Here is a 13,826-nt window from a genome sequence, read left to right on the forward strand (position 1 = left end):
ATGGCTCCTAGAGGGGGCAGGGCAGGGCGAGACGTTCTGGGACCCCCAGAGCCCATCCCCCGCCGCCCCGCCGGGGCCCGCTGCCTCTCCGGGATCGTCGCCCCGCCGTCTCCCCAACGCCTGCCGTGTCCACGAGCCCGCTTTCTTCCCGTTTTCTCGACCAGAGCCCGCCAGGGGGAAGCCCAAGGAGGGGTGTGTGCGATGGGGCGGGGGTTGGGTAACGGCAGCCCAGCCCTGGGGAGGGACCGCCGGGGGGTTTCGGCCCGACCCCGGACCGGCCCGAAGGCGGGCCCCACTCCCCTCTCGCACACCTCCTCGCCGGCCTCGTTACCTACCCGTCCATTGCCGAACCGGACAAAGCTTCGCTCACAAGAACCGAGCCACGCAGCCGGCGAGACACACAAGCGGAGAGAAAATGGCGGCCAGGGCCCGACGGAAATTGCCGAAGGTGCCGGAGCGCACGGGGCAGCGCGCGGCAGCGGCGGCGGCGGAAAGAGCCGAGCGCGCCGGCGCCCGGCTGCGGGCGGCGAGCGGCGGGGCGCGAGGAAGAGGGGGAGTGGGCGCCGCCGCCGTCGCCTCCTACGCGCTGCCGCGCGCATGAGGCCCTCCGCCCTCCGCCTTCCGCGCTCTGGGCCGGGGCGTGCTGCTCTGCAGCGTGGCGTGCTCGGTTTCTTTTGTACGTTCCTCTCCGAAGTCCCTGTTGCCCTCCTAGGGCGCTGTGGGTGGGACACCGCCCAACCCTCCACACCCACTGCCTTGGACCTCGGGAGCGTGGTCACTGGACCGCAGGACTGCCCCCAGGCAGCCTCCACTTTTCCCTCCAAATCGGGCTCCAAGTTGGCTCCCCTCGACCTAGGCGGGCCAAGGAAAAACTATTTTATAGCTTTTTTTTCTATGCCATCTTTTATTTGCAGACCTCTCCATCCTCTTAAAAAAAGAAACAAAAAACACTTTACCCCGTTAACCAAGACCACTGCTTAGTAAAAATAGTATTTCCAAAGTAGGCATCATCAGTTGAAACATACGCTTTTGCTTCCAGACACTTGAAGTTCCAAGTGGAGAAGGATGTGATTCTCACCTCACTCAGTTGATGATTAGTGGGGACCCGTAGGAAATACTCACAATACCTGGATGGAAAAGAACACAGGTTGAGCGATGTATTAAAGAGTTGGTACAAAAACTGGTACCAAGCGTAGGATCTACCATTTGGGGGATTGAAAGAGCAAGTGGGGATGGGAGTGGTAGCTCCATCTTCACCACTGATTAGAGATGGAAGAAGCATTAAGAAAGGCTACTCAAAGTGACTCCCTTTTCTATACAGTATCTCTCACGGTCTCCGTTTTATTTTTAATAGCATATTGGAAATTTCCTTTAAAATGTTTTTATCAGAGGCTCTACAACGTTTGAAAAGGCATCCATTTTTGAAAAATTTGCTCAGTGGGTAACTGCTTTGCCAGCAATTTTCTCTCTCCTCCACCCTTCCCCCCCAACCACAACACACACACACACACACACACACACACACACACACACACACACAAATATCCCTTGTCTCTCCAGTTACTCTCCATGCCTATTATGGGTTTTCCTGTATCTCCTGCATACAAACCTCTTATCCTTTTACTATTTGGAATTTCACTGTACTAAATGGTACTTTCTGTATGATTCATAAAATTATATTATTTTTAACTTGGGCAAACCTTATAGAGCGTCTTGTCCAAATAGAACTCTTCAAAGCACTCAAATGTTAAAAATTCTTGATTTGGTTCAGGGATTGGGATTCCTTAAAAAAAACAAAAACACCTATTTCCTACAATGCCTTCTTTGCCTTAATCATTGACTTACGATACATAAAGAGCCCATTATCAGTGCCATTAATAATCACTTTTCACATGTTTGGGGTTTTGTACATGTATTTTCACTCAACAATTAAATATGTAAGCTCCCAAAGGGCAGGAACTCTAGCATAATTCTTTGTATTCCCCACATTGACTCAATCAATGTTGATTGATTAGCTCTTGCTTTATCCTGGCAAAAACAAACTGTTCCATGGGGGGAAACCTGGCCTTAGGAGGCAAAAGAAAATATAATACTCACAAAACCATATTTTTCTTTTTTTTTCCTCCTAATAAAGCACAAGACTACAAACAAACAATAGTCAATATGCTTGCTTATTTAAACCCCATCACTTTCTAGAAAAGATTTAAGGTTCTTTACAAGTCAAGACACAAAAAGTGAAATATAAAAAGTGAAATAAGAAATAAAACAAAAGGACAAAATACAACATGGAGTCAGGAGCGAGGCTAATGCAACAATGTATATCACAAAAGCATGCTGATTAAAGACTGGGTTCAAATTTGAGCTCTTTTCATTTAGTAGCTGTGTGACACTAGACATGTTCATTAACCTCCAGGAATAAATTTCATTTACTGAAAATAATGGGATTTCCTTTACTGAAGATGAAAATGGGATTAAAAATAGGGCCTTCATCCTAGATGATTGTGAAACCTAAAAGCCATAATGTACGTAAAGCACTTCTCTAGCTCAGTGATGGGTTACAGTAAATACTCAATAAAGGCTGCTATCATCATCCTTATTATTTTTGTTATTAAGTATTATTATTCACTTGAGAAGGAACAGGTCACAAATTTGGCCCTTGGATTTTTTAACAGCAACAATATTCATATAAATAAATCTATACAGAGACTTTCACAAAGGTTAAACATGTCATCACTAACATAATTAGATTGGCTGGTATCTAGTGGAATAAATCCGGGAAAATGTCATAGATAAATTTCTAAAACCTCATCCAAATCTAAATTTGTGTGATTTTATGAGTTAACCATGGGGTAGATTATTAATCTCAACATTAGCAGATGGTCAACCTTTGTAATATATGACAAGATTATATTAGTGTTTATGGCTTCCTAACAAAATAAGGCAATAAAAAGTGAAGTGCCTATACAGCATTATTTTCATACCCATATCTTTTTTCAGTATAATGATTTGTTCTTTCCCTTCTGCGTGGTAAATGTTTTGACCTTTTACAGAGATTTACACTTATGTGAACAATGATTAAACCTAAATTTCAGTGTATGCTAAGCCAAAATGGGGTCTAATACTGGTGCAATAAAAATAGGAGATAGGATCGTGTTCATAATGTTCTGATTTTATTCCTAGCCTCACTTCTTGTCTGTTTATATTACTAAAGACTTCCTTTAACTTTTTTATGCTGCATTTTCTTCCTATGAGAAAAGGAAATAATCATAAGGTCAATTAGATAATTCTGAGGGGTATGTATTTTTGAATAATAGGTATAAATTCACAATGGAAAATATAAACTCAAAAAGTATAAAAGCATATACAATATGCCTGGAAATGGCAAACGTAGAGAGACAGAAAGTAGATTAGTGGTTGCCTAGGGCTGGGAGTGGGGATGGGGAATAACTAAATGGACATAATTTTCTTTTTAGGCTAATGGAAATGTTCTAAAACTAAATTGTGGTGATAGTTGTAAATATGCTAAATATGACAAATTCATTGAATTATACACTTAATACTGGTGATTTTCATAGTATGTAACTTGTATACCAATAAAGCTGTTTCAAAAAGAAGAAGCACATATTTTTAACTCCTGCTTTCCAGCTACCGAGGACCAGTTTACTGTACATTCTTCCACATATATTCTAATGCATAAATTGATTACATACATACTTAGTTTTTATTACAAAGTAGTAACCACAGTACACACTGTCCTGTAACTTATTTTTTAACTAAAAAATATATCTTAGAGATTTGTCCTTATCAGTAAGTACATTTAGAAATATCTTATTCTTTATATATAGCTGCAAAATTTTCCACCAAATAAGAGTCATGATTTATTTAACTAGATCTTATGGATGGACACTTAGGTTGCCTCCAATCTTGCTATTTACAAACAAATCTTTGATGAATATCCCTGTTTCTAAGTCATTTTTCACATGTGTGAATATATCTGCTGGATAGATACTATAAATTAAATTTCTGGGTAGAATGCATTTTTTATTTTAAAAGATGCTATCAGATTACCCTCTGGGTCCTTGAGTCCTTGCAGGAAATATTACCAATTCTTATCATAAAAAAGCACTGATTTCTTTAATATACAAGGAGTTCCTAAAAATAAAAAAGTCAAAGGCCAACAACCAAATTTTTAAAATTGGGTAAAACATATGAATAAAATATGAACAAACATTATAGAAAAGTAAAAACAAAAATGTTCAGCCTCACTTATAATAAGAGACATCCAAAGTAAAATAGTACTAAGATTATCTTTTTCACCTGTCAATGCCCACCTCCCCCCTCCACCTTAGGCAAACATTGCACAAATCTTCCTGAGTACTAAGAAGAAGGATTCCTTTCCAAATTATCAATATGCAAAAATAGAATAAAGATACTTCTAGATACACTAAATGTAGAAAAGTTTGTTCCCTATGTACTTTTCTTTGAAATCTTCTGGAAGATGTATGTCCCAATGAAGGAATACATCAGTAAAGAAGATGTGGTACCCAGGAAACCGGAGATCAAACATATAAGATAAGTAAATTAGATATCAATGAATTAAGGCCTAGGCCAACAGCTATACAGCCATATATCAGTCCTTGGGTTCCAATGCAATATGAGACCAGAGGGCTCCAGGAAACATGTCTCCAAGGAAAAACATGGAACTTACAGACCAAAAATGTCTGAATATATTGAGCAGAATTTTATAGTACTGTTGGCAAACTTAGGGGAAAAAAATAATAAAAGATACATGGAAACTTTTAAAAAATTAACTTCAAGGTAAATAAAGTTTTAAGGAGATATAATCATGTACAATCTGTGGATCAGTTATAAAAATAGTTACATCTTCATAAATATGTAAGCACTGAATATTAATAAAATTAAGATGTGAAACAATTTCATGGGAGGATGGAAAAAAAGCAGGGATGTGTGCATATGTCTGTGTGATGGGAATACAAATTCTCATATTCTTAAGTAGGAAGCCAATAGATAATGTCTAGAATTGATAGGTGAGAAAATGACAGATGAACATATTAATCAGAAGTATGGAGGTAAATACCAGGAAAATCAGGAAGAAGAGTTTAAAGTTGTTGTTTCTGGGATATAATACTTAGGGATAAGAAAAGGGTGAGACAGAGAGTATAGTTTGGGTTTGTTTATTTCATGATAAATCTTCCAGAACTATTTATTTTTTAAGCTTTGTGCATGTGTTACTTTGGTAAAAATAAATTTTACATTAAAAAAGAAAGGATTAGATGGCAGCGAACAAAGGACTGTCTTAGCACAAATATTGCTCTTTTGTATTCTGCAAAAGTGACTGCTTATCTACTTGCTCACTGAAAAAAGCTCAGCATAGCTGGCTGTCCTTCCTATACTGTGCATTTAATAAAGATTATTCTTGGAAGAGAACACAATAGTTTGAGTGGATCAGCAGTTTTTAGAATGATCATGCATAAAGAACTAAACTAGGATAACGAATGGAGAAAAGTAAAGAAAAAAGTAAATGATGAAAAATACGCTAAATACAAAAGAAACATCATTTTGCTTTATAATATCATCAATTATGAAATGCTATAAATGTATTATAAAATCCACATTATAATTTATTTGACTTTATGCAAATAACCACACAAATGATAACTGACAAGTGTTCTGCAAATAAAAATACAGATTTTAAGCTCATTCCTGGAATAAGTAACTCTTCCAAACTAAATTCTTCTTTGATAACTTCACACAGAAAGGAACCAAATAACAAATGGAAACCATCAGCATTTTCAAAATATATTTTAATATCTCTAGAGTATTCAAAGTAATTTGAATACATTTGCTCCTTAACACCGGCAATGAAAAACTGAGAAATGAGAGCTGAAAATCGTTCAGGTTTGGTTAAATCTCTTAATTATTTTGCAAATAGATATTTCTGTTGGAACATCGTCACTTCAGTCTATAATTCCCTCACCCCCATACCCATTTTCTACTAGAGAAATAAAGTATCTTTTTAAGAAAGGGGAAATGAATATGATTTTGTCCTTATTTAATATTTATGATGAAGTATTTTTACCAAATTTGCAAATGACAGATAACTTATATTAGGAAGATAGAATCAGCATTCAAAATGATACTGAAAGGAATGCAACAGGAATATAAATGTAAAGTCTCCTATTTAGGTTTTTAAAGATCAGCTGCAAAATGCTCTACATATTAGGGGATACATGGTTTGATGATACACCCTATAAAGAAATCATGAAGCATTGACCCAAAGCAATTACAGTATTAGGATTTGTTAATGAAATAAAAGTATTCAATTAACCATATAATAGTCCCATTGTGTCCTACTCAAATTTTCCCCACAGATTATGTTTAGTTAGAATATGTTAAAAAAAATAGCAGTTATACCAGGATAATTGTGGAGAGCAATATCGTTAGCAACTCTATTCTCTTGTGGGGTAGCCATGCAATTTGGTCAGGGGTAAACCAATCAAAGTAATCATCCCCCACTTCCATAGTGATAATTTCAGGTAATCCAGACCTAAGGCCAATCAGAGCATGGCATTCCCTTGAACCCAGGGGTTGGTTCAAGGGTGGGTCTGTCAGCATGAAATTTACCATCATTTGATGATGGTGGTAATCATCATCTCTCTCTTGATGGACGCAAACATGATCATTGCTGGCAACCACACTAAAGTCACAACAGGAGCCTACCTAAACATAAAGCCTACAGGAAGACAGAAAGAAACTCTTGCCTCCCAACAATCTGTTTTTAATAGGAGCCAGGGAGATTCCTTTAAAATGTAAGCAAAACCATGTCACGCCTCTGCTCAGAAACCTGAAATGGAGCTTGATTTCATTTTGAGTAAAAGGCAAAGTCCTTACAAAGGTTTATAAATCCTACATGATCTGGTCCCCTGCCCGCTCTCTGTCCTCATCCGAGATAACTCTCTCTTTTTTATATTCATTTCTTGCTGACATACTGGCCTTTGCTGTTCCTAGAATATTCCAGGCACTGTCTCGCCTTAGGGTCTTCTCTTTAGCTGTTTCTTGGCTCTTCCCTCAAATATCCCCTTTCCCACTTCCTATGTACACCCCCAATAAAGTCTTCATCTTTAAGTCTTTATTGAAAGACTTTATTGAAAGGTACCCTGATACAGCCACCTGCTACCCCACCCCCAATCTCAGCCCCCTTTCCTTGTTCTACTTTTTTTATTAAAAGCACTTACCACGTTCTAACCTTCTATATAATTTGTTTTTTTTTTTTTTAACATTTATTGTTTACCATCTGTCTCTCTCCATTGGAATATAAGCTCTAGAATGGTAGTTTGTTTGGGTCCTGACATACCTCGAATGCCTAGTACAAATGTCTGGCACATAGTAGGTGCTCCCTAAGCGTTTGTTGAGGGATGAATGTGTAACTGAGCCGCTGGACCACCCACTTGCTGAAGACTGACTTTGGACTTGCCAGTGATGTGAGCAAAGGTGGTTCCTTTACTGCTTTATGCTTTGGAGTAAAAATATCTTTTTTAGACAGCTGAAAGCAAACTAATTATTAAAATAGTGTAGGATGGGGGATTCTTACCAGAGAAAGAATGTTTGAAGGAGTTGGAGATGTTTACACTGGGGAAAACCAGTGAAGAACATGTTAGTTATCTTTTAATAAATAAAGGGCTTTCAAGTAAAAAGAGGAATTAGGCATATTATTTATTGTTCCACAAAGTATAATGGATTGAAGTTACAGAGATTTCAGCTCAATGTAAGAATGGACCTTCTAACAATAAAACTGCCTCACCCATGAATGAGCTGCCTCATGCTTTAGTCAGCTCTCTGTTATTATGAGTGTTTAAGCAGAAGCTGAATATAGCCATCGGTCAGAGAGCAGACAGAAGAGATCACTGCATTTGGCAGTGGATTGAATTCAGTGATTTTTTGAGTTCTTTTCTACTCTAGAATCAGGTCTGAAGTATTCTGATGTGCCATATTTGTATTGTGAGGGCCCAATCCCTTTGGCCATAGCTGATTAGACCAGGAATGGGCAGCTTAGCAAACTGTATCAATTGGATCCTTCCACCTAGAAATTTAGAGATAGGAGAAAAGACTCTCAGCTGGTCTTCTTATGTGATTAGAAAGGTAACAGCTGGGCTTCCCTGGTGGCGCAGTGGTTGAGAATCTGCCTGCCAATGCAGGGGACGCGGGTTCGAGCCCTGGTCTGGGAAGATTCCACATGCCGCGGAGCAACTGGGCCCGTGAGCCACAATTACTGAGCCTGCGCGTCTGGAGCCTGTGCTCGGCAACGAGAGGCCGCGATAGTGAGAGGCCCGCGCACGGCGATGAAGAGTGGCCCCCGCTTGCCACAACTAGAGAAAGCCCTTGCACAGAAACGAAGACCCAACACAGCCATACATACATACATAAAAAGAATGTAAGCAGACAAGAATAGCATTAAAAAATTAAAAAAAATTAAAAAAAAATTAAAAAAAAAAAAAAAAGAAAGGTAACATCTGAACCCAGAAGTAATGGACAACCATATTCTACCATATGAGCTAACGAGTGGAGATAACTGGTCTGTAGAGGGAATAAAAGAATGAAGCTGATGCAAAAAGAGAGCAAAGCTTAATGAGAGTCTATACTGCCTGGCTATCAGGCTTTCCAGCTTCTATTCCAGTCATTCCTAAGGCCCAGTGGTTTTCCTACCCTTGAGCCTCTGTCCCTCCCTCTCTCTCTCCCTCCTTAAGCTAGTAAGCTAGTCAAGTTCTTTCTGTTACTTACACCCAATAAACATTTATTTTTATTTTAACCACTGTTTATCTGCATTTATAGGTTCTGGGGTAATAAAGGAAATCTACCATTTATATATAAAGGGTAAAGATAATATTCTTTCTACACATTAATTGGAACTACATACACTGTCAATAAAAAAAAGTTGTATGATATTTTTTGCAATGCATTAGTTGCTTTACCTTTATCACCATCATATTAGTGCTTGACATAAAGTTCTTAAAAATGTGATAACAGTTCTAGAATGAGTATTTTGGAGCTTTACAAATGTACTATGTATTTCAATTTGGGAACCTTAAAGCCATTCTTATGTCCTACTTACTTTGGGTGGTATTATCAATAGCATTTTCTGTTCCTGTCCTCAACTTAGCTTTTTTATTCTTTCAGATTTAGTTGTTGGTGGTACTGTGAAAATGATAAAATAGGTGTTAAAGACTAAACATTTTTAAAAAGTAGGAGTGGCACATAAGTGCAAGGGTGGGACAAAGGGAATTTTCATTGACACCGCCTGCCAATTACAAGGAACAGTAACTACAAGGGATACTCTCTCCACCTCAGGGGCTGAGGTTGGGGGAGATTGTAGGGTTACATAAGAAAACAAGCATAACTTTTTTGCCAGGTCTCCACCATGTGAACCAGTCTCATAGAAGTCAGATCTGCCCCCTGAGATGATCTCACCACTACTACTCTCCCCTGCCTCAGTGCATGGGAACAGAGGCAGAATACTGGCAAATGTTTCACAACTGGGAGAAAAGCTCTCACTGGTCATGTTTGGTGATTTGCATGACTTAAATTCTGCCTCCATGGCTGATTTCAAGCTACAAGCATGACTAAACATGGATTTGGGAAGAGGTGAGCAGAGTTGGCTCTTGAGGGTGTGTACAAGTGTCTCCAACACACCACTGATACAAGCCACCTTGCTGTATCTAGAATACACTGCCAAGCACATCAACCTCGGGCTGGGCTCACTGCTTTGAACACTCTTCTCTTGCACCTTTGCATGGTTTTCTCCCTTCAAGTCTTGCTCAGGAGTGACCCCCTCCCTCAGAAAGGCAAAATAGCAACTCTCTCCCATCACTCTATTCCCTTTCTTACTTCTTTTTTTCTTCTTAGGAATTAACAGTGTAACATTATATTGTATATCTAAATGTTTAATTGATTATTATTTGTCTCATCTCTCAAAATGCAAACTATATGAGGGTAATAAATTTGCATTTTTTTGTCCTTTGCTGCTCTTCCAACACTTAGACCAATACCTGGCACAAAGCAAATAGTCAATAAATCATTATGGAATGAATTAATGAATAGATTTTGTTAAATCAAGTGGTAATCATCTCTCTATTGTACGTGCTTAGCACAGTGCCTGGACCAGAATTGACACTCAATAAAAATGTTTGAATATATGAATAAGTGATTAGATATATAAGACAAATGAGCTAAAGTGGGAAGTTAGAAGAAAGTTTACTTAGGAACATTATTATTTCTAGTGATCTGCTTGCACAACAGATGGCAAATCTTTTCTTCCTTATCCTGTTTCATAGTTTAGAAGACTGAAATACAGAAAAACAATTTGACTTTACCTACCGATATAAAGTGTGTTGCATTTTTACAGGCTAGTAGTTCAATTCAGAATGAACATTTGGATTTGAACCAGGCTGAGATAATGGAAAGAATACTGGATCTGTAGTTCAGGAGAGCTGGCTCTTGTGTCAGTTGCCTAAACTGGGTGGGACGTATCACTTAACTTCTTTTCACTAAAAGAAATGTTGGCGAAATGACATAACTAGAGGTGTACAGATTCTATGATCCAACTCAAAGATTCTAATCAGGTTATCTTATTTAAGAATATAGATTTTTCAGTTCATTTTTGCATGAGGTGAAATATCCAGCTCAAACAAAAATAAGTTTCCATTCTAGAAGTTACCATTCATGTTGCTGGTGGTGAGCCAAAGTTATTTAACTAATGCAAGTTTAAATATAAATAAAATAACTGACCACATGGAATAAGAGATATTCATTCATTCGTTAAACAAGTATGTATTCACACAATACATATTTATTTATTCATAAATATTTGTTTGACCATCCTATTTACTATTGTAAATTGTCCCCTAAGCACGCCTGATCCTCTTCACCCTACTTTCATTTTTCATAACATCTTCCAATATAGTAAACGATTTCCTTATGTATTATGTTTATTTTTTATTGCCTTTCTTCCTCCCTCAACAGTCTCTCACCCTGGACACTCACAAGGGGAAGCTCTTACTTTGCTCGTCAATATATCCCAAGCATTTAGGACAGTACCTGGCTCTATAAAATATTAATCTTATTAACAATAAATATTTGTTAAATGAATGAATTTACACTTTCTATGTTTCAGACACTGTTTTAGGGACTGGGAATACAGTAGAGAACAAAACAAAGACTACTCTCAGGGAACTTACATTCCAGAGGAAGTGACAGTAAAAAAAAAATATATATATATATATATATATATATACACATACATACATACATATATACACATACACATATATACATGTATGCATACACATGTATACATACATATATATGTCAGGAGATGATAACTGCTATATAGAAAAATAGCAAGGCAGGGTACAAAGAGGGTAATAAATGAGAGTTGAGTGATATATTTCAAAAGGGAGGTTAGGGAAGGCCATTCTGATAAAGTAAGATTTAAGCAGAGACTTAAAAGAAGATAAAACAGTATGAGACTGCAGGTATAATACTCCATATGTAAATATATGGAAATATGTTGACTGTGGCTGTTCAAAATTTTTGAAAATTAAGTTATTTAACATATAACTCATCGAAAATTTACCGTGTCTCAATCTCTGTGTGAGGTATTGAAGCCATAAGAATGAAAGCAAGCAAAGAAACAACACAACCTAACTGTCCTCAACCTCAAGTAATTTGACTTCTGGTAGAGAGAAGAGATGGGAAAATCAATTATTAAAATTCAGTGCAAAAAAATAAAATAAAATTCAGTGCAGCTCTAGTATAACCAGAAACATAAAGGAGGCCCCCTACACATTTCTGGGGGGAATGTGAGTTGGAGAGGTTGGTGATCAGGGTCTCTGGGTGGTTGAAGCTTCAATCCTCAGGTTGCCAATAGATGAGACAGGGAAGGGCATTACAGATAGAGGAAACAGCATGTGAAAAACAAGGCATCAGGAGAGAGCATGAAGTGCTTGGAACCTGTACACAGAGAGTTAACAATGGTGTTGAAGATTTTGTTGTAAGGAATGGAGAGTAAAGAGGGAACCTGTTACTGAAATGTCTGTATATGCCAAGCTAAGGAGTTTGAACCTTTATCCCAAAGGCAATGTAACAGGAAACTGTTGGAAGGTTTTAAGCAGCAGAGGACATGAGGTTCCTACAAGATGTTTGGGCAGAAACTCAGGATAGACATTTACAATTTTAACTTTTTGGAAGTTACAAGACTGTTTCATAAAACTGTTGCCCGCTTGAGACTCTTGATATCTCAGAAGAAGGGGGAAAAGCCAACATAATGAATTCATCGTTTCTCTTTAATACTGAAATACATAAAGCTTCAAGATATTTATGTCAGTAGCTCTTTCATGACACTTGGTACAGCCTGGAAACTGTCTTTGATTTGAAGCTTCTATAATCGGCCAATTGGATATTTGCCCACTGCTATTGAAAGCAGCTCCTTTGCCCCTTTCCTGTTTGCCCATTTCTATTCCTCTCTGACCTTAAAAGAACCTAATTATAGGAATGAGATCACTAAGCAATTGAAACTAACTCCTGACTTATGCTCTCCTGATGCACACCATGCCTTGTCTAACCTGTTGATTCTTTCCCTAGATACAAAGAAGAATGAAGAATTAAGTAGTTAAAGAATGATTAGCTCTCTACTCCCAACAGCTCCCTAAGGAATCCTGCCGGCAGATAACTCAGACAAGATAACATCAGAAGAGAGAGTCACCCAGTCTGCACTCAATGGAGAATGATCAGAACCCATCCTCCTGCCTTGATGATTTACTGAGATTCTTCCCCCTTTTTCCCATTTAAAAACTGTCATGGCTGAGCAGAACCTTCGGAGTTGGTCTCTGGACGCCAGGCCACCATCTCCCCAGATTGCAGGCCTTTCTGATTAAAGCACCTTTCCTTTCTGCTGACACTTGCCTCCCGAAGTATTGACTTTTGAGTGGTGAACAGCTTAACCTGAGTTTGGTAACAATATTAATGCTAATAATATGATATTATTTTGATTTTACCTTGGTTAATGCAATGGACAAATACTTTCTTTTGATATTAACAAGAAGCATAGCTTATTTATATCTCATCAAAAGCTATCCCTTTTTCATATTTTCTACCAATACAGAGAGGTTTCAGCAGCAAACAAAATCTTGTCCCTGAAGAGTAAAAGATTTTGCCACCCCAAATATGCCACTTTGGCATAAGGATGATTTTGAGCTGAAGGCAACTGAGAAGAAGCAGATACAAGAAAAGTTCTTTGTTCTTTCCCTATTTGTTTAAAAGCAAGACAACAGTTTACAAAGATGTCCCCACTGGAGACAAATTTAGACCCGTATCAGCCTGGAGGCAGCACGTGAGGAATCAGCATAACAAAGTTTACTGACTAGCCTTTATTTACCATTAGCTACCCAAATATTTACTGTCTAGCAATTTGAGACCTAGAGACTCTCGAGGTCCTTTTCCTTTGTCTTGTTACTTCCCTAAAAATTTATTATTCTTTTGTTAAAATACTGTATAAACCCAAGGTCTAGCCACCCCTTTGAGCTCCTAATCCCTGAGTTTCCCTGTGCATGTGTGGGATATACACGTTAATAAACTTCTGTTTGTTTTTCTCTTGTTCATCTATCTTTTGTCAGTCTAATTTACAGGCCCTAGGTGGAAAACCTAAAATAGGCAGAGGAAGAGATTATTCCTTCCCTACATTCCATCAGACACATGGATATAGTTAAATAGAAGATGCCAGCCTGGCCACTCTGATGTTATATGTGCTTTGG

The 13,826-nt window shown here is 38.2% G+C and overlaps 1 protein-coding gene across 4 annotated transcripts in view; it reads right to left on the reverse strand.

Annotated features, from left to right (window-relative positions):
* Nucleotides 1-394, reverse strand: part of PTBP2 (polypyrimidine tract binding protein 2) — an 81,498-nt gene extending 81,104 nt beyond the window's left edge. For all 4 annotated transcript variants that reach the window (XM_061183836.1, XM_061183835.1, XM_061183834.1 and 1 more), the window contains exon 1: nucleotides 336-394. In XM_061183836.1, coding sequence (XP_061039819.1) covers nucleotides 336-343 — 8 coding nt within the window. In that variant the 5' untranslated portion in view covers nucleotides 344-394. The remainder of the gene's footprint in view (nucleotides 1-335) is intronic.
* Between the last annotated feature and the right edge of the window lie 13,432 nt (nucleotides 395-13,826).

The sequence above is a fragment of the Eubalaena glacialis genome, chromosome 3, assembly GCF_028564815.1.
Source record: "Eubalaena glacialis isolate mEubGla1 chromosome 3, mEubGla1.1.hap2.+ XY, whole genome shotgun sequence".
NCBI lineage: Eukaryota > Metazoa > Chordata > Mammalia > Artiodactyla > Balaenidae > Eubalaena > Eubalaena glacialis.